The sequence below is a fragment of the Anolis sagrei genome, chromosome 12 (genome assembly GCF_037176765.1).
Source record: "Anolis sagrei isolate rAnoSag1 chromosome 12, rAnoSag1.mat, whole genome shotgun sequence".
Classification (NCBI taxonomy): Eukaryota; Metazoa; Chordata; class Lepidosauria; order Squamata; family Dactyloidae; genus Anolis; species Anolis sagrei.
The window spans coordinates 6,197,161-6,224,011 of record NC_090032.1 but is presented as its reverse complement, the minus strand read 5'-3'; the positions used below and the strand labels follow the sequence as shown (position 1 = coordinate 6,224,011).

The following is a 26,851-nucleotide window of genomic DNA, read 5'->3' as shown; positions in this document are numbered from 1 at the left end:
CTACTAAGTTTTCTAGAACAGCGGTTCTCAACCTGGGGGTCGCAACCACGAGGGGGGTAACCTTGCCATTTCGGAGGGGTCGGGGCTACCACCTAAAAGTGTCTACTAAGTTTTCTAGAACAGCGGTTCTCAACCTGGGGGTCACGACCACGAGTGGGGTAACCTTGCCATTTCGGAGGGGTCGGGGCTACCGTCTAAAAGTGTCTACTAAGTTTTCAAGAACAGCGGTTCTCAACCTGGGGGTCACGACCACCAGGGGGGTAGCCTTGCCATTTCGGAGGGGTCGGGGCTACCGTCTAAAAGTGTCTACTAAGTTTTCAAGAACAGCGGTTCTCAACCTGGGGGTCACGACCACCAGGGGGGTAGCTTTGCCATTTCGGAGGGGTCGGGGCTACCACCCAAAAGTGTCTACTAAGTTTTCAAGAACAGCGGTTCTCAACCTGGGGGTCGCAACCACCAGGGGGGTAGCCTTGCCATTTCGGAGGGGTCGGGGCTACCACCTAAAAGTGCCTACTAAGTTTTCTAGAACAGCGGTTCTCAACCTGGGGGTCGCAACCACGAGGGGGGTAACCTTGCCATTTCGGAGGGGTCGGGGCTACCACCTAAAAGTGTCTACTAAGTTTTCTAGAACAGCGGTTCTCAACCTGGGGGTCGCAACCACGAGTGGGGTAACCTTGCCATTTCGGAGGGGTCGGGGCTACCGTCTAAAAGTGTCTACTAAGTTTTCAAGAACAGCGGTTCTCAACCTGGGGGTCACGACCACCAGGGGGGTAGCCTTGCCATTTCGGAGGGGTCGGGGCTACCACCTAAAAGTGTCTACTAAGTTTTCTAGAACAGCGGTTCTCAACCTGGGGGTCGCAACCACGAGTGGGGTAACCTTGCCATTTCGGAGGGGTCGGGGCTACCGTCTAAAAGTGTCTACTAAGTTTTCAAGAACAGCGGTTCTCAACCTGGGGGTCACGACCACCAGGGGGGTAGCCTTGCCATTTCGGAGAGGTCGGGGCTACCGTCTAAAAGTGTCTACTAAGTTTTCAAGAACAGCGGTTCTCAACCTGGGGGTCACGACCACCAGGGGGGTAGCCTTGCCATTTCGGAGGGGTCGGGGCTACCACCCAAAAGTGTCTACTAAGTTTTCTAGAACAGCGGTTCTCAACCTGGGGGTCGCAACCACCAGGGGGGTAGCCTTGCCATTTCGGAGGGGTCAGGGCTACCACCTAAAAGTGCCTACTAAGTTTTCTAGAACAGCGGTTCTCAACCTGGGGGTCGCGACCTCCAGGTGGGTAGCCTTGCCATTTCGGAGGGGTCAGGGCTACCACCTAAAAGTGCCTACTAAGTTTTCTAGAACAGCGGTTCTCAACCTGGGGGTCGCGACCACCAGGGGGGTAGCCTTGCAATTTCGGAGGGGTCGGGGCTACCACCTAAAAGTGTCTACTAAGTTTACTAGAACAGCGGTTCTCAACCTGGGGGTTGCGACCACCAGGGGGGTAGCCTTGCCATTTCAGAGGGGTCGGGGCTACCACCTAAAAGTGTCTACTACGTTTTCTAGATCAGCGGTGCTCAACCTGGGGGTTGCGACCACCAGGGGGGTAACCTTGCCGTTTTGGAGGGGTCAGGGCTACCACCTAAAAGTGTCTACTAAGTTTACTAGAACAGCGGTTCTCAACCTGGGGATCGCGACCACCAGGGGGGTAACCTTGCCGTTTTGGAGGGGTCGGGGCTACCACCTAAAAGTGTCTACTAAGTTTACTAGAACAGCGGTTCTCAACCTGGGGGTTGCGACCCCCAGGGGGGTCACCTTGCCATTTCGGCAAGCCTGGATTGTGCCTTTCGGCCGCCTTTTGCTTTGCCCAGTGTTGGAAATGGAATATCCAGAGCAGTATTTTACAAAATCCCGAAAGGGCAGCGCTTATATAAGACGCCATGGCACGCCACATTCTTCCGCACCGTTTCCTCCGGCCTCAAAGCGAGCCGCCCCAAAGCGCTTGGAGAATCCCATAACTCCCAGCTCAAGTTACTTAGTGGAAGAGGCAGACAATAGCAACAGGATCCTTGCTTTAATAAGCGGCTATTAAAAGATGGAGTTTGGAAAGTACTCCACCTTTTAAGGGAGCCAAAGTGGTGTCAAACTGCATTAATTCCACCGTGTAGGTTGCTCTGCCCGTGCTGATAGGTCTCTCTCTCTCTCTATCCACAGTCTGTGTCGTGGGTGGTCTCAAAGTCAGAATTATTCCCAACGCAGAGAAAACAAAAAGAGGCGAAGGAGGGGGAAAGAAAAGAATGTCGCGCCGGTTTACAATCAGGAGGGATTAGGCACGGGCTTAGTGGGCCACCAAAGCCAAGGACTGGATTGGACCCAGATTAGTATTAGTATTATTAGTATTAGTATTAATTAATCCACAAAGGCACGAGGAATGCACCCAAACAATTTGGTCCCTCCACCTTCCAATTCAACAAACTGTTGGGCAAGTCATTACATAATAGCTTTGAACAGATGAATCTTTGGAAGGGGCCTCCAAAGGCCATCCAGCCCAACCCCATTCTGAATGCACAATGCAAACCCTCCCGACAGATGGCCATCCAGCCTGACTTTGGAAGGGACCCCCAAAGGCCATCCAGTCCAACCCCATTCTGAATGCACAATCCAAGCCCTCCCGACAGATGGCCATCCAGCCTGACTTTGGAAGGGACCCCCAAAGGCCATCCAGTCCAACCCCATTCTGAATGCACAATCCAAGCCCTCCCGACAGATGGCCATTGAGCCTCTGTTTAAAGACCTTCAGAGATGGAAACGCTGACGATAATAATAGAATGCTATAGTTTGAAGGGACCCCCAAAGGCTATCCAGTCCAACCCCATTCTGAATCACAATCCAAGCCCTCCCGACAGATGGCTATCAAAGCTGACCTTGGAAGGGACTCCCAAAGGCCGTCCAGTTCAACCACTTCTGAATACACAATCCAAGCCATCCCAACATGTGTGTGTGCGGCGCTGGCCATTGAGCCTCTCTTTAAAGACCTTCAGAGATGGAAACGTTGACGATGACAACAATAACAATAGAATGCTATAGTTGGAAGGCGCCCACAAAGGCCATCCAGTCCAACCCCATTCTGAATGTACAATCCAAGCCCTCCTGACAGATAGCCATCCAGCCTGACTTTGGAAGTGACTCCCAAAGGCCATCCAGTCCAACCCCATTCTGAATCACAATCCAAGCCCTCCCGACAGATGGTCATCCAGCTTGACTTTGGAAGGGACTCCCAAAGGCCATCCAGTCCAACCCCATTCTGAATCACAATCCAAGCGCTCCCAACAGATGGTCATCCAGCCTGACTTTGGAAGGGACCCCCAAAGGCCATCCAGTCCAACCCCATTCTGAATACACAATCCAAGCCTGCCCGACAGATGGCCATCCAGCCTTACTTTGGAAGGGACCCCCAATGGCTATCCAGTCCAACCCCATTCTGAATGCACAATCCAAGCCCACCCGACAGATGGCCATCCAGCCTTACTTTGGAAGGGATCCCCAAAGGCAATCCAGTCCAACTCCATTCTGGATGCAGAATCCAAGCCCTCCCGACAAATGGTCATTCAGCCTGACTTTGGAAGGGACCCTCAAAGGCCGTCCAGTCCAACCACATTCTGAATCACAATCCAAGCCCTCCCGACAGATGGCCTTCCAGCCTCTGTTTAAAGACCTTCAGAGATGGAAATGATGCCGATGATAATGATAACAATAGAATCTTACAGTTGGAAGGAGTCCCCAAAGGCCATCCAGTCCAACCCCATTCTGTGATGCAGGGAAAGCACAATCCAAGCCCTCCTAACAGAGAGCCATCCTGTCTCCGCTTAAAAACCTCCAGAGAAGGATTCCCAACGATGAACCGTTCTTACCACCAGGAAGGTCTTCCTAATGTTTCATTCCCATGGCTCGGTGCTGTGGAATAATGGGAGTTGTCGTTTGATAAGGTCTTTCTCTTTCTCCACAGTGCAACATCAATGCTGTATGATTTAACTTCCAGGGCTCAGTGCAATTAAATTTTTGGAAATTTTAGTTTGGCTAAAGTTTGACCTTGGAAAACTATATACAATTCCAGAGAGAGTCACAAGTCAGACGTCTGCCATTCTAATTCAAAATGCAACTTTGATGACACTTTAATAACACCGAACACAATGTGAATTGGGATTTTGAAGGTTGGCTGCCCCACTCGAAGCAACGCCAGCGAACTTACCTCAAGAGCTTGGAGTTTGGGAAAAGTTGGCCAGTGTCTTTGACCTCCAAAAGGCTGGAAAATTCTGGTTTCCTACACATATATATAGATGGGCAGGAATCTATAGGGAAAAAAGGACAAATAGATAAAGAGGTAAGGGATAGGAAGATAGGTAGGTAGATAGATAGAAACATAAATAGATAAATAAATAGAAAGATAGACAGAAAGAAAGAAAGAAAGATAGGTAGATAGATAGACAGACAGACAGACAGAAAGACGGACGGATGGATGGATAGAAAGATAGATAGATAGAAACATAGAAAGATAGATAGATAGATAGTAACATAGACACAAAGAAAGAAAGAAAGAAACATAGAAAGATAGATGGATGGATAGACAGAAACATAGAAAGAAAGAAAGAAAGAAAGAAAGAAAGAAAGAAAACTAGCTAGCTAGCTAGATAGATACATAGAAAGATAGATAGATGGATGGACAGATAGAAACATAGAAAGAAAGAAAGAAAGAAAGCTAGATAGATAGAAACATAGAAACATAGAAAGATAGATAGATAGACAGACAGACAGACAGACACATAGATAGATAGATAGATAGATAGATAGATAGATAGATAGATAGATAGATAGAGATGGATGGATGGATGGATGGATGGATGGATAGAAAGAAAGAAAGAAAGAAAGAAAGAAAGAAAGAAAGAAAACTAGCTAGATAGATAGAAACATAGATAGATACATAGAAAGATAGATGGATGGATGGATAGATTGAAACATAGAAAGAAAGAAAGAAAGCTAGATAGAAGCATAGAAAGATAGATAGATAGATAGATGGATGGATAGATAGAAACATAGAAAGAAAGAAAGAAAGAAAGAAAGAAAACTAGCTAGCTAGCTAGCTAGATAGATAGATAGATAGATAGACAGACAGACAGATAGAAACATAGAAAGATGGATGGATAGATAGAAACATAGAAAGATAGATATATGGATGGATAGACAGAAACATAGAAAGAAAGAAAGAAAACAAGAAAGAAAACTAGATAGATAGATAGATAGATAGATAGATAGATAGAAACATAGAAAGATAGATAGATGGATAGATAGAAACATAGAAAGAAAGAAAGAAAACTAGCTAGCTAGCTAGAAACATAGATAGATAGATAGATAGATAGATAGATAGATAGATAGACAGACAGACAGACAGATGGAAAGATAGATAGATAAAATGATAAATAGATAGATAGATAGATAGATGGATGGATGCTGAAATGACAGACAGAGAGATAATATGTAAAGCCAGTAGGCAGAGATAGTGAATAGATAGATAGAGAGACGCAGAGATGATAGATAGATAGATAGATAGATAGATAGATAGATAGATAGAAGGATGATAGGAGAGATAGGTAAAGATAGCTAAGTTGGGCAAGAAGATCATTAGGAAGATTGATATATAGACAAGGGAGGGAGGGCGGGAGGGAGGATAGAATATATAGATGGAGAGAGAGAAAAGGACAAGTGGATGGATGAAAGGAAAGGGTACACAGAAAGGAGGAAGGTGGAGATAGAGATAGACATGGGACAAGCATTATCAAATGTTCCAGAAAGAAAGAAGAACAAGTGAATGAAGAGACTGAGAGATAAACAGAAGGAAGGAAGGTGAACGGGTGGATAGATAGATAGACGGGAAACAGACACAGAGTGAATGGAGGAAAAGACAAGAGAACGAATGGTTGGATAAAGAAACCTTAGCAAAAGGAAGGGAGATCAATTTGATACTGAAAAGATACACAGATCACATAGGCAGGTAGGGAAGATGGATGATAGTTATCTAGAGAGATGGAGAAATGGAAAATAGAGATGATAGATAGAGGGATAGATAGATAGATAGATAGATAGATAGATAGATAGATAGATAGATAGATAGAGGGATAGATAGAGGGATAGATAGATAGATAGATAGATAGATAGATAGATAGATAGATAGAGGGATAGAGGGATAGATAGATAGATAGATAGATAGATAGATAGATAGATAGAGGGATAGATAGATAGATAGATAGATAGATAGATAGATAGATAGAGGGATAGATAGAGGGATAGATAGAGGGATAGATAGATAGATAGATAGTTAGATAGATAGATAGATAGATAGATAGATAGATAGATAGAGGGATAGAGGGATAGATAGATAGATAGATAGATAGATAAGATAAGATAGATAGATAGATAAGATAGATAGATAGATAGATAGATAGATAGATAGATAGATAGATAGACAGACAGTAAGATAGATAGATAGATAGATAGAGGGATAGATAGAGGGATAGAGGGATAGATGGATAGATAGATAGATAGATAGATAGATAGATAGATAGATAGACAGATCAATAGATAGATCAATAGACAGATCAATAGATAGATAATTAGGTAGAAAGTTGGGCAGATAGAGAGATAGATAGAGTAGGTAGAAAGGTATGTCGGCAGAAAGTTGGGTAGATAGACTGATAGACAGAGATAGATAGATAGATAGATAGGGAAGGCAGAAAGTTGCGTAGGTATGTAGGTAGGTAGAAAAGTAGATGGGTAGGTAGGTAGAATAGATAGATAAGTAGGTAATTAGGTAAAAAGTTGGGTAGGTAGATAAAAACAGATAGGTAGATTAGATGGATGGATAGATAGATGAGTAGGTAGTTAGCTATGACGTTGGATGGATAGACAGATATGTGGGTTGGTAGGTAGACAGAAAGGTGGGTAGGTAGGTAGGTAAATAGATGAGTAGGCAGGCAGGTAGGTATAAAGTTGGATAGATGGGCAGATAGAAAGATGAGTAGGTAGGTGGGTAGAAGGTTGGGTAGGGAGATAGGTAGATAGATTTGATAGGTATGTAGATAAGTAGACAGACAGACAGACAGATGAGTAGGTAGTTAGGTAGAAAGATGGATGGATGGACAGACCGACAGACGGATGGACGGACAAGTAGGTAGGTAGGCAAGTAAATGAGTAGGTAGGTATGTAAAAAGTTGGATAGATAGATAGAAAGATGAGTAGGTAGGTAGGTCGAAAGTTGGGTATGGGATAGGTTGGTGGAAAGATTGATAGGTAGGTAGAAAGGGAGGTAGGAAGATAGGCAGATAGATGAATAAATAGGTATATGGGTAGGTAGGTAGGTGAATAGGTAGGGAGGTAGATGAATAAATAACTACATAGGTAGAAAGGTAGGTAGACAGGCAGATGAATAGATAGGTAGAAAGGTAGGTTGATAGGTAGCTGAGTAGGTAGGTAAAATGATAGGTAGGTAGACAAATAGGTAGGTAAATAAAAGGTAGGTAGGTAGATGAATAGGTAGAAAGGTAGGTAGATAGGTAGATGAGTAGGTAAGTGAAATGATAGGTAGGTAGGTAGTCAAATAGGTAAGTAGGTAGGTAAAAAGGTAGGTAGGTAGATGAATAAATAGGAGGGTAGGTGGGCGAATAGGTAGGTAGGTGAATAAATAGGTATAGGTAGAAAGGTAGGTAGGCAGATGAATAGATAGGTGGAGTGGCAGGTAGGTAGGTAAGTAGAATGAGATGGTAGATATGTAGATGAGTATGTAGGTAAAATGATAGGTAGGTAGGTGGACAAATAAGTAAGTAGGTAGGTAAAAAGGTAGGTAGATGAATAGACAGGTAGAAAGGTAGGTAGATAAGTAGATGAGTAGGTAGGTAAAATGATAGGTAGGTAGGTAGACAAATGGGTAAGTAGATAGGTAAAAAGGTAGGTAGGTAGGTAGGTAGGTAGGTAGGTAAGTAGATGAATAAATAGGTAGGTAGGTAGATGAATAGACAGGTAGAAAGGTAGGTAGATAAGTAGATGAGTAGGTAGGTAAAATGATAGGTAGGTAGGTAGGTAGACAAATGGGTAAGTAGATAGGTAAAAAGGTAGGTAGGTAGGTAGGTAAGTAGATGAATAAATAGGTAGGTAGGTAGGTAGATGAATAGGTAGGTAGGTGAATAAATAGGTAGGTAGTTAGATGAATAGGTAGGTAGGTGAATAAATAGGTAGGTAGGTAGATGAATAGGTAGGTAGGTGAATAAATAGGTAGGTAGTTAGATGAATAGGTAGGTAGGTGAATAAATAGGTAGGTAGGTAGATGAATAGGTAGGTAGGTGAATAAATAGGCAGGTGAATAAATAGGTAGGTGAATAAATAGGTAGGTGAATAAATAGGTATAGGTAGAAAGGTAGGTTGGTAGGCTGATGAATAGATAGGTTTAGTGGTAGGTAGGTAGAATGAGAGGTAGGTAGGTAGACAAATAGGTAAGTAGGTAGGTAGATGAGTAGGTAGGTAAGTAGAAAGGTAGGTAGATAGATAGATAGATAGACAGACAGGTAGGTAGATAGATGGGTGGATAGGTAGGTTCCCTAGACTGGCAAAACATACAGATCCTGGCCAATGGACAGAGCAGGGAGGTTGAGAGAGGCAAATGTGGGGAGAAGAGTGCCCCAAAGAAGAGGGGTGACAAGCCCGGCCGCCCCTCCCTCCCTCCCTCCTCACCTGGCACCCCTCCTTTTGGGGGGCTCCTCTCTCTTCTCCTCCTTCTTCTTCCTTTCTTCCTCTCTTCCCGCCGGACTCCGAAGCTTCCAAAATGCTTCTCCTCCTCCTCCTTCCCCTTTTCCCTCTTTTGGGGGGAGGCTTGCTTGGGGTCAGGATCTGGGGGTCCACGTGGGAGACCCCCCCACACACACACACAAAGGAAGAGAGGAAGCCTTCCTAAAGGAGAAAGGAGTTCTCCTCCTCTCTGAAGTTTTGCGTACTTGGTCGGGCTTGCAAAAAATAATAGGAAAAAGAGATCCCCCCCTCCCCAAAGTCTCCCCCCTCCTTCCTCCCCCCAAATCTTCCCCTTTTCTTCTCTAGTTACTTCTCCCTCTCTCTCCCTCTTTGCCTGCTCACCCTGCTTGCTTGGCGCCTGCCCTGCTTTCTGATCTATCGATCCTCCCCATCTGAGCACCCCCCTTCCCAGCATCCACGCCCCCTTGAAGCCCCTCCCCTTTCCCTCCCAACATCCCCCCCCCCCGCTTTATTTTTTTCCTCTGGCCAGCGAGGCTTGCAAGAGCTTGCCCTCTTCCCTCGCCCCCTTCGCCCTGAAGGCAGGGCTGGGGAGGCAACCGACGGTGCATTCCTCTTCCCAGATGGGCCAAGAAGGAGGAGAAGAAGGAGGAGGAGGAGGATACGGGGGGGGGGGGGATCACCCAGTGGGGGGGGGCAAAGAAAGGGGGGACACAAGTCTCCCCCAAGAGGTCTCCCTTGCAAACCCATACACTCCTCTTTGGGGCTCCCCTAGTCCCAAATAAACTCAGGAAGGAAAGAAGGAAGGAGAAAGATAGAGAAAGAGAGAAGGAAGGAGGAAGCAAAGAGGGAAGGAAGGATGAAAGGGTAGAAACGAAGGAAGGCAGACAGGAAGGAAGGAGGGAAGAAGAAAGAGAAAGAGAGAAGGAAAGAGGGAAGGATGAAAGGGAAGGAAGGAAGGGTGGAAAGGAAGGAAGGAAGGAAAAGAAGGAGGGAGGAAAGAGGGAAGGAAGGAAGGGTGGAAAGGAAGGAAGGAAGGGTGGAAAGGAAGGAAGGTGGACAGGAAGGAAGGCGGGAAGGAAGACAGGAAGGAGAAAGAGAGAGAGAAGGAGGGAGGAAAGGGAATGGAAGGAAGGATGAAAGGGAAGGAAGGAAGGGTGGAAAGGAAAGAAGGAAGATAGGAAGGAAGGATGAAAGGGTGGAAAGGAAGGAAGGAAGGTGGGAAGGAAGACAGGAAGGAAGGAAGGAAGGAAGAAAAGAGAGAGAGAGAAGGGGGAGGAAAGAGGGAAGGAAGGAAGGGTGGAAAGGAAGGAAGGAAGGGTGGAAAGGAAGGAAGGTGGACAGGAAGGAAGGCGGGAAGGAAGACAGGAAGGAGAAAGAGAGAGAGAAGGAGGGAGGAAAGGGAATGGAAGGAAGGATGAAAGGGAAGGAAGGAAGGGTGGAAAGGAAAGAAGGAAGATAGGAAGGAAGGATGAAAGGGTGGAAAGGAAGGAAGGAAGGTGGGAAGGAAGACAGGAAGGAAGGAAGGAAGGAAGAAAAGAGAGAGAGAGAAGGGGGAGGAAAGAGGGAAGGAAGGAAGAAAGATAAAGAAGGAGGAAAGAGGGAAGGAAGGATGAAAGGGTGGAAAGGAAGGAAGGTGGACAGGAAGGAAGACAGGAAGGAGAAAGAGAGAGAGAAGGAGGAAAGAGGGAATGAAGGAAGGATGAAAGGGAAGGAAGGAAGGAAGAGAGAGAAGAAGAGAGGAAAGAGGGAAGGAAGGATGAAAGGGTGGAAAGGAAGGAAGGCAGGAAGGAAGGAAGGTGGGAAGGAAGACAAGAAGGAAGGAGAAAGAGAGAGAGAGAGAGAAGGGGGAGGAAAGAGGGAAGGAAGGATGAAAGGGTGGAAAGGAAGGCAGGCAGGAAGGAAGGTGGGAAGGAAGACAGGAAGGAAGGAGAAAGAGAGAGAGAGAAGGAGGGGGGGAGGAAAGAGGGAAGGAAGGAAGAGTGGAAAGGAAGGAAGGAAGAAAAAGAGAGAGAGAAGGAGGGAGGAAAGAGGGAAGGAAGGATGAAAGGGTGGAAAGTAAGGAAGGCAGACAGGAAGGCGGGAAGGAAGACAGGACGGAAGGAGAAAGAGAGAGGAAAGGAGTGAAGGAAGGAAGGGTGGAAAGGAAGGAAGGGTGGAAAGGAAGGAAGGGTGGAAAGGAAGACAGGCAGGAAGGAAGGAATGCAGGGAGGAAGGAAGGAAGACAGGAAGAAAGAAAGACAAGAAGGAAGGTAGGCAGGAAGGAAGACAGGAAATATGACAACATTGCGAGAGAAGGAAGGAAGGAAGGAAAGAGAAAGAGAAAAGTGAAAACGAAAGAAAGAATAAAGAACAACAAGAAGCAAAACAAAAAGAGAAAGCTGAGGAAGGAGAAAAGATAAGGAAGGGAGGAGAAAGAGCAAAGGAAGAGAAGGAAGGAAGACAAAAAGGAAAGAAAACAGAGGAAGGAAAGAGAAAAGAAAGGAAAGAAGGAGACAGAGAAAAGAAAGAAGTGAGACAAAAAAAAGACAGCAGAGGAAGAAGAAAAAGAGAGATGGCAAGAGAAGAAAGCGAGGAAGTGAGGGAGGAATAAAGGGACCAATGCAATTGTGAGTGATGTTTGTGCAAGGATGACCCACACACAACACACACGACATTGTGTGGCATATTTTGCAAGTTCCCACTCCCCATCCTGTCCCAAGTCCCGGGGATATTTTGGGCCTAAAATCCACAAGTCCCAGAAGTGCTGCCAAACTGGGCCCGGCCAGACGGGCCTTTGTTATGTCTACAACACGCACACACACATGCACACACAAAGGCCACCGCAATTCTGCATCTCTCTTGGCCTGGAAGCAATGCGTGCCCCTCGAACCCGTGGCCCGAGCCTCTAATGAGTGGCAAGCGAAGGAGGAGAGGTCCAGCCCTGGGCGCTGAAGGGTTTCCACTCGGATGGTCTCGGCGTCCCAAATGAAACCCGACAGGCCGCATTGTGTCCCCCTCCTCGGCCAAGCGGAGCCTTCCCTTGACACCCACCCCTCACTTCAGACCCAATTTTAGGGTGTCGCCGTCACCCCTAATTCCACTCCGGTGGGATTCACACCTATTTCTCACAGAATCCTAGACTTGGAAGGGACCCCCAAGGGCGATCCAGTCCAACCCCCTTCAATCGGGCAAGGAGACACCATCAAAGCCCTCCCGACAGATGGCCGTCCAGCCATCCAGTCCAATCCTCTCCCAGGCAAGAAGACACCATCAAAGCCCTCCCGACAGATGGCCGTCCAGCCATCCAGTCCAATCCTCTCCCAGGCAAGAAGACACCATCAAAGCCCTCCCGACAGATGGCCGTCCAGCCATCCAGTCCAACCCTCTCCCAGGCAAGGAGACGCCATCAAAGCCCTCCCGACCGATGGCCGTCCAGCCATCCAGTCCAATCCTCTCCCAGGCAAGGAGACGCCATCAAAGCCCTCCCGTCAGATGGCCGTCCAGCCATCCAGTCCAATCCTCTCCCAGGCAAGGAGACGCCATCAAAGCCCTCCCGATAGATGGCCGTCCAGCCATCCAGTCCAATCCTCTCACAGGCAAGGAGACACCATCAAAGCCCTCCCGACAGATGGCCGTCCAGCCATCCAGTCCAATCCTCTCACAGGCAAGGAGACACCATCAAAGCCCTACCGACAGATGGCCGTCCAGCCATCCAGTCCAACCCTCTCCCAGGCAAGGAGACACCATCAAAGACCTCTCGACAGATGGCCGTCCAGCCATCCAGTCCAACCCTCTCGCAGGCAAGAAGACACCATCAAAGCCCTCCCGACAGATGGACGCCCAGCCATCCAGTCCAACCCTCTCCCAGCCAAGGAGACACCATCAAAGCCCTCCCGATAGATGGCCGTCCAGCCATCCAGTCCAATCCTCTCGCAGGCAAGGAGACACCATCAAAGCCTTCCCGACAGATGGGCGTCCAGCCATCCAGTCCAACCCTCTCCCAGGCAAGGAGACACCATCAAAGCCCTCCCGACAGATGGCCGTCCAGCCATCCAGTCCAACCCTCTCCCAGGCAAGAAGACACCATCAAAGCCCTCCCGACAGATGGCCGTCCAGCCATCCAGTCCAATCCTCTCCCAGGCAAGAAGACACCATCAAAGCCCTCCCGACAGATGGCCGTCCAGCCATCCAGTCCAACCCTCTCCCAGGCAAGGAGACGCCATCAAAGCCCTCCCGACCGATGGCCGTCCAGCCATCCAGTCCAATCCTCTCCCAGGCAAGGAGACGCCATCAAAGCCCTCCCGTCAGATGGCCGTCCAGCCATCCAGTCCAATCCTCTCCCAGGCAAGGAGACGCCATCAAAGCCCTCCCGATAGATGGCCGTCCAGCCATCCAGTCCAATCCTCTCACAGGCAAGGAGACACCATCAAAGCCCTCCCGACAGATGGCCGTCCAGCCATCCAGTCCAATCCTCTCACAGGCAAGGAGACACCATCAAAGCCCTACCGACAGATGGCCGTCCAGCCATCCAGTCCAACCCTCTCCCAGGCAAGGAGACACCATCAAAGACCTCTCGACAGATGGCCGTCCAGCCATCCAGTCCAACCCTCTCGCAGGCAAGAAGACACCATCAAAGCCCTCCCGACAGATGGACGCCCAGCCATCCAGTCCAACCCTCTCCCAGCCAAGGAGACACCATCAAAGCCCTCCCGATAGATGGCCGTCCAGCCATCCAGTCCAATCCTCTCGCAGGCAAGGAGACACCATCAAAGCCTTCCCGACAGATGGGCGTCCAGCCATCCAGTCCAACCCTCTCCCAGGCAAGGAGACACCATCAAAGCCCTCCCGACAGATGGCCGTCCAGCCATCCAGTCCAACCCTCTCCCAGGCAAGAAGACACCATCAAAGCCCTCCCGACAGATGGCCGTCCAGCCATCCAGTCCAATCCTCTCCCAGGCAAGGAGACACCATCAAAGCCCTCCCGACAGATGGCCGTCCAGCCATCCAGTCCAACCCTCTCCCAGGCAAGGAGACACCATCAAAGCCCTCCCGACAGATGGCCGTCCAGCCATCCAGTCCAACCCTCTCCCAGGCAAGGAGACACCATCAAAGCCCTCCCGACAGATGGCCGTCCAGCCATCCAGTCCAATCTTCTCCCAGGCAAGGAGACACCATCAAAGCCCTCCCGACAGATGGCTGTCCAGCCATCCAGTCCAACCCTCTCCCAGGCAAGGAGACACCATCAAAGCCCTCCCAACAAATGGTCATCCAATCGTATTGAATCATAGAATCCTGTACTTGGAAGAGACCCTAAGGGCCACCCAGTCCAACCTTCTACCAGGCAATGCAACTCCATCAAAGCCCTCCAGACAGATGGCCATCCTGCCTCTGAATCATAGAATCCTAGAGTTGGGAGAGTCCAACGCCCATCTACCAGACAGGAAGACACCATCAAAAACCCTCCCTATAGATGGCCAACCAGCCTGTCATAGAATCCTAGAGTTGGAAACCCAAAATACCATCCAGTCCTATCTTCTACTAAGCAGGGAGACACCATCAAAGCCCTCCCAACAAATGGCCATCCAGTCTCATTGAATCACAGTATCCTATACTTGGAAGAGAGCCCAAAGGCCATCCAGTCCAACCCTCTCCCAGGCAAGGAGACACCATCTAAGCCCTCCTGACAGATGGCTATCCTGCCTCTGCGTCAGAATCCTAGAGTTGGGAGAGACCCCAAGGGCCATCCAATCCAACCCTCTCCCAGGCAAAGAGACACCATCAAAGCCCTCCCAACAAATGGCCATCCAGTCTCATTGAATCATAGCATCCTATACTTGGAACAGACCCCAAGGGCCATCCAGTCCAACCTTCTATCAGGCAAGGCGACACCATCAAAGCCCTCCAGACAGATGGCCACCCTGCCTCTGAATCATAGAATCCTAGAGTTGGGAGAGTCCAAGGCCCATCTACCAGATAGGAAGACACAATTAAAAGCCCTCCCTACAGATGGCCAACCTGCCTGTCATAGAATCCTAGAGTTAGAAGAAACCCAAAATGCCATCCAGTCCAATCTTCTACTAAGCAGGGAGACACCATCAAAGCTTTCCCGACAGGTGGTCATCTAGCTCGTCACAGAATCCTAGAGTTGGAAGGGAAGCAAAGTGCCATCCAGTCCAACCTTCTATCAGGCAGGGAGACACCATCAAAGCTCTCCTGACAGATGGCCATCTGGTCTCTAAATCATAGAATCCTAGACTTAGAAAAGATCCCAAGGGCCATCCAGTCCAAACCTAACAGGCTGAAAGGGACAATCAAAGCTTTCCTGACAGATGGCCATCCAGATGAATTGACTCTAGTTGGGAGAGACCCCCCAGAGGACATCCAATCCAACCCCTTTCTACTAGGCAAGGAGAAACCATCAAAGCCCTCCTGACAGATGGTCATCCAGCCTGTCATAGAATCCTAAAGTTGGAAGGGACCCAAAGTACCATCCAGACCAACCCTCCACCAGGCAGGGCGACCCCATTAAAGCCCTCCCAAGGGATGGCCATCAAAGCCCTCCTGACAGATGGCCATCCAGCCTCTAAATCACAGAATCCTAGACTTGGAAGAGATCCCAAGGGCCATCCAGTCCAAACCTAACAGGCTGAAAGGCACAATCAAAGCTCTCCTGACAGATGGCCATCAAAATAATAATAATAATAATAATAATAATAATAATAATAATTGCTGTGACATACTGTGTTTTTGTGTCAGTAAAATAATAATAATAATAATAATAATAATAATAATAATAATATAGGCCACTCTATCATCCCAGAGGGACTCATAGAATTCATTGACTCTTAGAATTCTAGTTGAGAGAGACTCCCAGCGGACATCCAGTCCAACCCCCTTCTACCAGGCAAGGAGGCACCATCAAAGCCCTCCCAACAGATGGCTATCCAGCCTGCCATAGAATCATAGAGCCAGAAGGGACCCCCCAAGGACCATCCAGTCCAACCCTCTGCTACCAGGATGAAAGGCACAATCCAAGCCCTCCCAACAGATGGCCATCCTACTCTTGAATCCTAGAGTCAGAAAGGACCCCCCAAGGACCATCCAGTCCAACCCTCATCTACCAGGATGGAAGGCACAATCGAAGCCCTCCCAACAGATGGCCATCCTAGACTTGGAAGGTACCCCTAAAGGACATCATCTAAGACTTCCTGACAGATGGCCATCCAGCCTCTAAATCATAGAACCCCAGACTTGGAAGAGATCCCAAGGGCCATCCAGTCCAAACCTAACAGGCTGAAAGGCACAATCAAAGCTTTCCTGACAGATGGCCATCCAGATGGCCATCTACAATTCAAGTTGGGAGAGACCCCCCCAGAGGACATTCAGCCTGACATAGAATCCTAGAGTCAGAAGGGACCCCTAAGGACCATCCAGTCCAGGCTGGAAGGCACAATCAAAGCCCTCCTGACAGATGGCCATCCAGCGTATTTAAATACACCTCCAGAGAAGGCGACTCCGTCACTTATTGAAGCATCACATCCAATTGCCAAACAGCTCTTATCTTCAGGAAATCCTTCCCAATGTTGACGTGGAATCTCATACTTTCGAACGTCAAGAACATTTGGATGGAATCCAGGAATCATCCAAATCCACGAATGCCGAAGCCGCAATTGTGGAAGTCCGAACCGTGCATCAGATCTCTCACTTTTCCTTGAGATGTCCTTGGGAAAAGTCCATGCAAGCTGGACTTTTGGAAAGGGGGAAACTTTCCAAAAGCCTGGACATCCCAAAAAAAGGACAAATTTACTTTTTCATTTCAGGAACTTAGGAGCGAAAGAGAGCGAAGCTCCGGGAAAATCAAGCCGGCGGAAATCGGAAACATAAACACTCGGCTCTGGTTTGGGCCTGGCTTCGCTCCGGTCTTGTGAAGGCCCCTTTCTGTCCCCAAACCCCGTCCGATAATGAGAGTCAGGCTTGGGGAGGAAGGGAGAATGGGGACCTCGGAGGCACAGTCGCCGTCTGTTCCTTGCGGGCGAGGGGCAGCCCCACAACAGTCCCCGCTTTGTGTGCACAACATGCCTCCGAGGGCATCACACTCCCAAATTGATCCAAATCGGCCGGAAATGAAAGTGTAAGAGACCTTCTTATTCCTCAAGTGTAGAGCCATACGGTTGGAAGGGAACCCCAAAGGCCATCCAGTCTAACCCCATTCTGCCACGCAGCAAAACACCATCAAAGCCCTCCCAACAGATGGCCATCATAGAATCCTAGCCTTGGAAGGGACCCACAAGGGCCATCCAGTCTCACCCCATTCTGCCATGCAGCAAGACACCATCAAAGCCCTTCCAACAAATGACCATCCAGCCTCTAAATAATAGAATCCTAGAGTTGGGAGAGACACCAAGGGCCATCCAGTCCAACCCTATTCCAGGCAATGAGACACCATCAAAGCCCTTCCAACAGATGACCATCCAGCCTCTAAATAATAGAATCCTAGAGTTGGGAGAGACACCAAGGGCCATCCAGTCCAACCCCGTTCACCATGCAGGAAGACACCATCAAAGCTCTCCCGACAAATGGCCATCCAGTCTCTAAATCATAGAATCTGAGGCTTGGGAGGCATTCCCAAGGGCCATCCAGTCCAACCATGCAGGAAGACACCATCAAAACCCTCCCAACAGATGACTATTCAGTCTCTAAATCATAGAATCCTAGAGTTGGGAGAGACACCAAGAGCCATCCAATCCAACACTATCCCAGGCAAGGAGACACCATCGAAGCCTTCCCAACAAATGGCCATCCAGTCTTGGAAGGGACCCCCAAGGGCCATCCAGTCTAACCCCCATTCTGCCACACACCAAGGCACCATCAAAGCCCTCCCGACAGATGGCCATCCAGCCTCTAAATCATAGAAGCCTAGTTTTGGAAGGGACCCACAATGGCCATCCAGTCTAACCCCATTCTGTCATGCTGCAAGGGACTATCAAAGCCCTCCCAACAGATGGTCATCCAGCCTCTAATCATAGAATCCTAAAGTTGGGAGAGACACCAAGGGCCATCCAGTCCAACCCCATCCCAGGCAAGGAGACACCATCAAAGCCCTCCCAACAAATGGCCATCCAGTCTCATTGAATCATAGAATCCTAGACTTGGAAGGGGCATTCAAGAGCCATCTAGTCCAACCCTCCACCAGGCAAGGAGACACCATCAAAGCCCTCCCAACAAATGGTCATCCAGTCTCATTGAATCATAGCATCCTAGACTTGGAAGGCATTCCCAAGGGCCATCCAGTCCAACCATGCAACAAGACACCATCAAAGCCCTCCCAACAGATGACCATCCAGCCTCTAAATCATAGAATCCTAGACTTGGAAGGGACATTCAAGGGCCATCCAGTCCAACCCTCTACCAGGCAAGGAGACACCATCAAAGCCCTCCTGACAGATGGCTATCCAGCCTCTAAATCATAGAATCCTAGACTTGGAAGGCATTCCCAAGGGCCATCCAGTCCAACCATGCAGGAAGACACCATCAAAGCCCTCCCGACAGATGGCCATCCAGCCTCTAAATCATAGAATCCTAGAGTTGGGAGAGACCCCAAGTGCCATCCAGTCCAACCCTCTACCAGGCAAGGAGACACCATCAAAGCCCTCCCAACAAATGGTCATCCAGTCTCATTGAATTATAGAATCCTATACTTGGAAGGGACCCCCAAGCGCCATCCAGTCTAACTCTATTCTGCCACACAGCAAGACACCATCAAAGCCCTCCCAACAGATGGCCATCCAGCCTCTAAATCATAGAATCTGAGACTTGGAGGGCATTCCCAAGGGCCATCCAGTCCAACAATGTAGTAAGACACCATCAAAGCCCTCCCAAGAAATGGCCATCCAATCTCATTGAATCATAGCATCCTAGACTTGGAAGGGACCCCCAAGGACCATCCAGTCTAACTCCATTCTGCCACGCAGCAAGACACAATCAAAGCCCTCCTGACAGATGACCATCCAGCCTCTAAATCATAGAAGTCTAATCTTGGAAGGGACCCCCGATGGCCATCCAGTCTAACCCCAGTCTGCCACGAAGCAAGACACAATCAAAGCCCTCCCAACAGATGGCCATCCAGCCTCTGAATCATAGTAGAGCCCCCAAATGGGAGGAAAATAAATATTCCACTTCAACATTAGCAACATTACAACATTGGTAGTAATACACCAGTCTGGTAGAGATTCTCAAACCAAAACTGGATGGCCATCTGTGGGGAGAGCTTTGGTTGTGTATGACCTTTAGGGTCCCTTCCAATACTAGGATTCCGTGAACACCATCTTTCCCTTTTCTAAACACAGTCCCAATGAAGACACTTCCCTGATCCCTCTCCCTGCCTTGATTCAATATTTGGGTTGAGCGGCGCTGGGTTTTTTTGGCAGCCGAACCCAGTGTTTGTGGCCTCTTGTGGGTGTCTTTTGCTCCCGACGGAGGCCAGAAACGAAAAGCCCCAGATTGCCTGCGGTGTGGATCAGGTCTGACCAATTGCTGCTTGGAGAAAAACCCTTGAACCGCTGCGGCTGAAGGCTTTGAGGAAACAGGTGGCTGGGAGAGGTTTTTCATCAGATGGCCATCTGTTGGGAATGCTTTGATTGTGTCCCCCTGCTTGGCAAAAGGGGGCTGGACTGGATGGTCCTTGGAGGGGCACTGCTTGACTAGCAAGCAAAAAGTGGGTGCTAGGAATAATATCGTATGGCACAACCTTGGGATCACAAATAGACACAGTTACGGCATCTTCCTTTACGCTTTGCTACTGAATAAGCATGCCCAATGTGGAATATATCTCACCACATTAAAACAGTGGATGTGGCTCTTAATGAGATGCATTATCACAGGATGTCTATGCCCTACACCACTGCTTAGTTGGTATTGAACCACCAGACATTCATTGGCAAGTAGCAGCCAATAATGAAAGGACCAGGGCATGAACATCTTCGGCCCATCCTTTGTTCAGATATCAGTCAGTTCAGATATCAAGAAATACTTCCTAAGATCTACAGAGAACCACAGAGATACTTGCAGGAACAACTCAGCAAGCGAGAGTCCAAAAGTGGCAGGCTAAAACCTGGAAACGTAATCAGTGGCTGAGACTGGATGAGAGACTCCCTCCTGGGCAACCAGACTTGGAAGGCACCGCGAGATGCAGAACCAACCTTAAGAAATGGGGCCACAATAATGAAAGGACCAGGGCATGAACATCTTCGGCCCATCCTTTGTCCAGATATCAGTCAGTTCAGATATCAAGAAATACTTCCTAAGATCTACAGAGAACCACAGAGATACTTGCAGGAACAACTCAGCAAGCGAGAGTCCAAAAGTGGCAGGCTAAAACCTGGAAACGTAATCAGTGGCTGAGACTGGATGAGAGACTCCCTCCTGGGCAATCAGACTTGGAAGGCACCACGAGATGCAGAACCAACCTTAAGAAATGGGGCCACAATAATGAAAGGACCAGGGCATGAACATCTTCGGCCCATCCTTTGTTGAGATATCAGTCAGTTCAGATATCAAGAAATACTTCCTAAGATCTACAGAGAACTACAGAGATACTTGCAGGAACAACTCAGCAAGCAAGAGTCCAAAAGTGGCAGGCTAAAACCTGGAAACTTAATCAGTGGCTGAGACTGGATGAGAGACTCCCTCCTGGGCAACCAGACTTGGAAGGCACCGCGAGATGCAGAACCAACCTTAAGAAATGGGGCCACAATAATGAAAGGACCAGGGCATGAACATCTTCGGCCCATCCTTTGTTGAGATATCAGTCAGTTCAGATATCAAGAAATACTTCCTAAGATCTACAGAGAACTACAGAGATACTTGCAGGAACAACTCAGCAAGCAAGAGTCCAAAAGTGGCAGGCTAAAACCTGGAAACTTAATCAGTGGCTGAGACTGGATGAGAGACTCCCTCCTGGGCAACCAGACTTGGAAGGCACCGCGAGATGCAGAACCAACCTTAAGAAATGGGGCCACAATAATGAAAGGACCAGGGCATGAACATCTTCGGCCCATCCTTTGTCCAGATATCAGTCAGTTCAGATATCAAGAAATACTTCCTAAGATCTACAGAGAACTACAGAGATACTTGCAGGAACAACTCAGCAAGCAAGAGTCCAAAAGTGGCAGGCTAAAACCTGGAAACTTAATCAGTGGCTGAGACTGGATGAGAGACTCCCTCCTGGGCAATCAGACTTGGAAGGCACCGCGAGATGCAGAACCAACCTTAAGAAATGGGGCCACAATAATGAAAGGACCAGGGCATGAACATCTTCGGCCCATCCTTTGTTGAGATATCAGTCAGTTCAGATATCAAGAAATACTTCCTAAGATCTACAGAGAACTACAGAGATACTTGCAGGAACAACTCAGCAAGCAAGAGTCCAAAAGTGGCAGGCTAAAACCTGGAAACTTAATCAGTGGCTGAGACTGGATGAGAGACTCCCTCCTGGGCAACCAGACTTGGAAGGCACCGCGAGATGCAGAACCAACCTTAAGAAATGGGGCCACAATAATGAAAGGACCAGGGCATGAACATCTTCGGCCCATCCTTTGTTGAGATATCAGTCAGTTCAGATATCAAGAAATACTTCCTAAGATCTACAGAGAACTACAGAGATACTTGCAGGAACAACTCAGCAAGCAAGAGTCCAAAAGTGGCAGGCTAAAACCTGGAAACTTAATCAGTGGCTGAGACTGGATGAGAGACTCCCTCCTGGGCAACCAGACTTGGAAGGCACCACGAGATGCAGAACCAACCTTATGAAATGGGGCCAGAAAGTGCAAACCACAGACCGCACACTACAATGCAACCTGATCCCTGCCACATGCACAACGGAGGACCTTCTCACAACGACACCAAGTAGCCAGCTTCCGGTCAAAGGACATTTAGTATCATGCCAAGTTTGCAACTTTGTTTTCATTTTTAAATACATTATAACTACGTCCTCAATTCACTTGTGACACAATAAATAAATAAATCCCAATACAAAAATTATTATTATTATTATTATTATTATTATTATTATTATTATTATTTGAAACACGACAAGATGAGTCCATAGCAGACACTGCTGGGTGTTGAATTGGATCACACGTCGGACGCTTCCCAAGTGTCTAGGACTGTGTGATGTACTATTATTATTATTATTATTATTATTATTATTATTATTGTGACATTTCCCAGGCTCCGCTTGGTGAACCCTAACCCGAATTGAACGCTCCCCTTTGTCCCTATACCCACTCTCCTGTGTTCACATATATAGATAGGTCTGTGACTCATTCCGCCCATATTTCCTTTGGATGGGAGCAGGAAACCAACAAGGACACAAAACAGTGCTAATATTAGTCCACAAAACATTGTGGTGGGTGGGTGACCGAATGCCACCGAGATAACCGCCTGGGTTTTATCGCTCTGCGAAAAAGTCCGGAAGCGCTCGCCTAAAAATAAGACTTGCAGAGCCCAATCGCCGCCTCCCAACTCGATCGAGAATGGAGATTTCACTCTGCACATGCTCTGGAGACCCTTTGTTTTTACAGGGAGGAGAATATATATTCCAACCTGCGATGCTTATCTCTGATATAGAAGGGATAATAATAACAACAACAACAACAACAATGTCAGTTACAACCAGAAGGGATTGTGATATAGAAGTAACAACAGCAACAACAACAACAATGTTAGCTGCAACCAGGATGAATTGTGATATAGAAGGGATAATAATAATAATAATAATAATAATAACAACAACAACAACAACAACAACAATGCCAGTTACAACCAGAAGGGATTGTGATATAGAAGGGATAACAACAACAACAACAACACCAATGTCAGTTACAACCAGAAGGGATTGTGATATAGAAGTAACAACAGCAACAACAACAACAACGTTAGCTGCAACCAGGATGAATTGTGATATAGAAGGGATAATAATAATAATAATAATAATAACAACAACAACAACAACAACAACAATGCCAGTTACAACCAGAAGGGATTGTGATATAGAAGGGATAACAACAACAACAACAACACCAATGTCAGTTACAACCAGAAGGGATTGTGATATAGAAGTAACAACAGCAACAACAACAACAATGTTAGCTGCAACCAGGATGAATTGTGATATAGAAGGGATAATAATAATAATAATAACAACAACAACAACAACAACAATGCCAGCTACAACCAGAAGGGATTGTGATATAGAAGTAACAACAACAACGTTAGCTGCAACCAGGAGGAACTGTGATATAGAAGGGATAATAATAATAGTAATAATAATAATAATAATAACAACAACAACAACAACAATGTCAGTTACAACCAGAAGGGATTGTGATATAGAAGAGACAATAATTATAATAATAACAACAACAACAAAAATGTCAGTTACAACCAGAAGGGATTGTGATATAGAAGTAACAACAACAACAACAACAATGTTAGCTGCAACCAGGAGGAATTGTGATATAGAAGGGAGAATAATAATAATAATAATAATAATAATAATAATAATAGAAACAACAACAACAACAACAACAACAACAACAATGCCAGCTACAACCAGAAGGGATTGTGACATAGAAGTAACAACAGCAACAGCAACAACAACAATGTTAGCTGCAATCAGGAGGAATTATGATATAGAAGGGATAATAATAATAATAATAACAATAACAACAACAACAACAACAACAATGCCAGTTACAACCAGAAGGGATTGTGATATAAAAAGGATAACAACAACAACAACGTCAGTTACAACCAGAAGGGATTGTGATATAGAAGTAACAACAACAACAACGTTAGCTGCAACCAGGAGGAATTGCGATATAGAAGGGATAATAATAATAATAACAACAACAACAACGCCAGCTACAACCAGAAGGGACTGTGACATAGAAGTAACAACAACAACGTTAACTGCAACCAGAAGGGATTGTGATATAGAAGGGATGATGATGAGGATGCACTGCATCCTGTCAGATCCCCAAAATCTGGAGGAAAGCAAGAGTCATTGCCATCTTGATGCCAGGCAAAGACCGTAATGACCCAAAAAGCTACAGACCAATCTCCCTGTTGTGCCACCTCTACAAAGTTCTGGAGAGATGTGGCTCTTAATGAGACATGCCGTATTATCACGGGGTGTCTGTGCCCTACACCACTGGAGAAATTACACTGTTTGCCAGTATTGCACTACCTGACATCTGCTGGGAAGTAGCAGCCAATAGTGAAAGGACCAAGGCAGAGACATCTCCAGCTCATCCTCTGTTTGGGTATCAGCCAGCACATTAAAGACTTAAATCTAGAAATAGTTTTCTAAGATCTACAGAGACACTTGCTGGAACACCTCAGCAAGCGAGAGTCCAAAAGTGGCAGGCTCAAACCCAGAACCTCAACCAATGGCTGATACCCAATGAGAGAATCCCCACTGGACACACAGAAGACTCCTTTGTGCCACACTTCCTTCTAGTTGCAAATGACATGATGGCGAAGGGCCTTGTCAACAGGACCAGGAGCCCGGCTGATCTCTTCCACGCTTCCCAAAGGAAATCCTGGAGGACATCCTATAACAAAGAATGACATCCAAAACAGTCCTTTTTGTCTTGACCTTTGGCCATTTTCAGCCCCACACTTAGCAATGCCTTCTTCGAGTACATGTGCAGAGTGCCTTTCAGCCCAAGGATTAGAGGTCAAAAAATGTGTATATACACAAACACACACATACACATCCATACTAGCATATACACCCAGTGTTACATGAGTTAGGATTCTGTACGTGTTAGAAATATGTCTCGTTCGCGTGTTGATTTCATGAATTATTAGGAACTAACCATCCCCTGCCATGCGTTGCTGTGGCCCAGTCTGTGTTTATGTGCCTTGTGTGTGTATAGGTGTGTGTATATATCTGTGTATATGTCTATATGCGTGTGAATGTGGGGTTTGCCTTTTTAAGTCGCTTCTCAAGTGTTTTTCAGTGTTTTTATGAGTGATGGTCACACATTGGCCTGATACGTGCATTGTGTCCAAATTTGGTGTCAATTTGTCCAGTTCTTTTTGAGTTATCTAAATGCCCCCCAAACCCTTCTAGTGTTTTCTATTGGGCATGGGAGTCCTGTGTGCCACGTTTGGTTCAATTCCATCACTGGTGGAGTTCAGAATGGTCTTTGATTGTAGGTCAACTATAAATCCCAGCAACAGCAACTCCCAAATGCCAAGGTCTATTTCCCCCAAACTCCATCTGTGTTCATTTTTGGGCATATTGAGTATTCGTGCCAAGTTTGGTCCAGATCCATCATTGTTTGAGTCCACAGTGCTCCCAGGATGTAGGTGAACTACAACTCTACCTTTCTTTCTTTCCTTCTCTCATTCCCTTCTTCTTTCCCTCTTTCCCTCCCTCCTTCTCTCCTTCCTTCTCTACCCTTCTTTCTTTCCTTCTTTATCTCCTTCCCTCCTTTTTCCCCCTCCTTCTCTCCTTCCCTCCTTCCTTCTCTACCTTTCTTTCCTTCCTTCTCTCCTTCTTTCCCTTCTTCTCTCCCTCCTTCCTTCTCTAAATTTCTTTCCTTCTTTCTCTCCTTCCCTCCTTCTTTCCCTTCTTCCTTCTCTACCTTTCTTTCCTTCCTTCTCTCCTTCTTCCCCTTCTTCTCTCCCTCCTTCCTTCTCTACCTTTCTTTCCATCTTTCTCTCCTTCCCACCTTCTTTCCCTTCTTCTCTCCCTCCTTCTCTACCTTTCTTTCCTTCTTTCTCTCCTTCCCTCCTTCTTTCCCTTATTCTCTCCCTCCTTCCTTCTCTACCTTTCTTTCCTTCCTTCCCTCCTTCTCTCCCTCCTTCTCTCCTTCCTTCCTTCCCTACCCTCCTTCTCTCCTTCCCTCTTTCCCTCCTTCCTTCTCTACCCTTTTTCCCTTCTTTCTCTCCTTCCCTCCTTCTTTCCCTTCTTCTATCTCCTTCCTTCTCTACCTTTCTTTCCTTCTCTACCCTTCTTTCTTTCCTTGCTTCCCTCCCTCCTTCTCTCCTTCCTCATTTCTGTGTATGTGTTTTGTACGTGCATATAGATGTGGTTTTGTGCGTGCGTTGGTTTTTTTGTGTGTTATTTGGCTTTTTAGTCCCTTTTGTTGTGTTTTTCAGTGTTTTTAGAGTGATGGTCACTCATTGGCCTGATATGTATATTGTGTCCAAATTTGGTGTCCATTTGTCCAGTGGTTTTTGAGTTACGTGAATCCCACAAACGAACATTACATTTGTATTGATATAGATATTAGGAATATCTATGAGGAAATGAATACCCATATAATGCGACCTTATATTATAAATAATATATTATAATATATTATATTATATATACTGAAGTGACTGGACTGACCTTGAAGGAGCTGGGGGTGGTGACGGCCGACAGGGAGCTCGGGTGTGGGCTGGTCCATGAGGTCACGAAGAGTCGGAGAGGACTGAATGAATGAACAACAACAACATAATATATTAAAAGGGGGACACTAAAGTTGAGCGGGAAAAGGTTCCGCGCCTTCCAAGCCCCTTAATGTTCGGACTACACACAGGAGCGGATTCAGCATCACCACTGTTTTAAGAATATGTTTGGAGTATATATATATATATCTCTTTTGTTTTAAGGTTTGTTGTGTTTTGCTTTGTGTGTTTTCCATTTCTGGCATTGATCAAATAGGAGATAATTCCGACGCCGGCCTCACCCGTCCATTCTCCTTGTTGCTCTGGAACCCGATCCTCCGGCGTTCCCATCGCTTCCCACTTGAGTTAAAAGCTTCCTTGGGTCGAAAACAGATTTGTTTGGCAAAGGCAGGGAAACAAGCCCTTTGCAATGAAAGAAAACATCTATTCAATCAACATCATCATCATAATACAACTCGGCCCGCTTTGATCTCAGGGCGGATCCTTTTTACAAAGCGGCATTTCAAGGAACGGTTGCTAACTCTCAAGCAACCAGAAGCTACAATTATCTGGCATCTAGCAACGGATGGTGGTTAACTGAGATTCTATTACTACTATTGCCTGGAAGAATGGGTTTAGACTGGATTGGCTCTTGGG

General features: G+C 46.9%; 2 protein-coding genes across 3 annotated transcripts in view; both read right to left on the bottom strand.

The window, feature by feature from the left end:
• The window catches only part of ADAMTSL4 (ADAMTS like 4), a 74,140-nt gene extending 65,089 nt beyond the window's left edge, over positions 1–9,051 (bottom strand). For both annotated transcript variants that reach the window (XM_067472372.1, XM_067472374.1), the window contains exons 1-2: positions 8,756–9,051; positions 4,230–4,329 (exon numbers count right to left, since the gene is read on the bottom strand). The gene's annotated coding sequence lies outside the window, so the exon portion shown is untranslated. The remainder of the gene's footprint in view (positions 1–4,229; positions 4,330–8,755) is intronic.
• The window catches only part of LOC137097750 (NADH-ubiquinone oxidoreductase chain 4-like), a 31,830-nt gene extending 5,285 nt beyond the window's left edge, over positions 1–26,545 (bottom strand). Inside the window, 5 exon segments of the mRNA XM_067472667.1 lie at positions 4,401–4,557; positions 4,802–5,021; positions 5,023–5,483; positions 6,073–6,723; positions 26,497–26,545. Of these exon segments, the coding sequence (XP_067328768.1) occupies positions 4,401–4,557; positions 4,802–5,021; positions 5,023–5,483; positions 6,073–6,723; positions 26,497–26,545 (1,538 nt within the window).
• Positions 26,546–26,851: the final 306 nt, after the last annotated feature.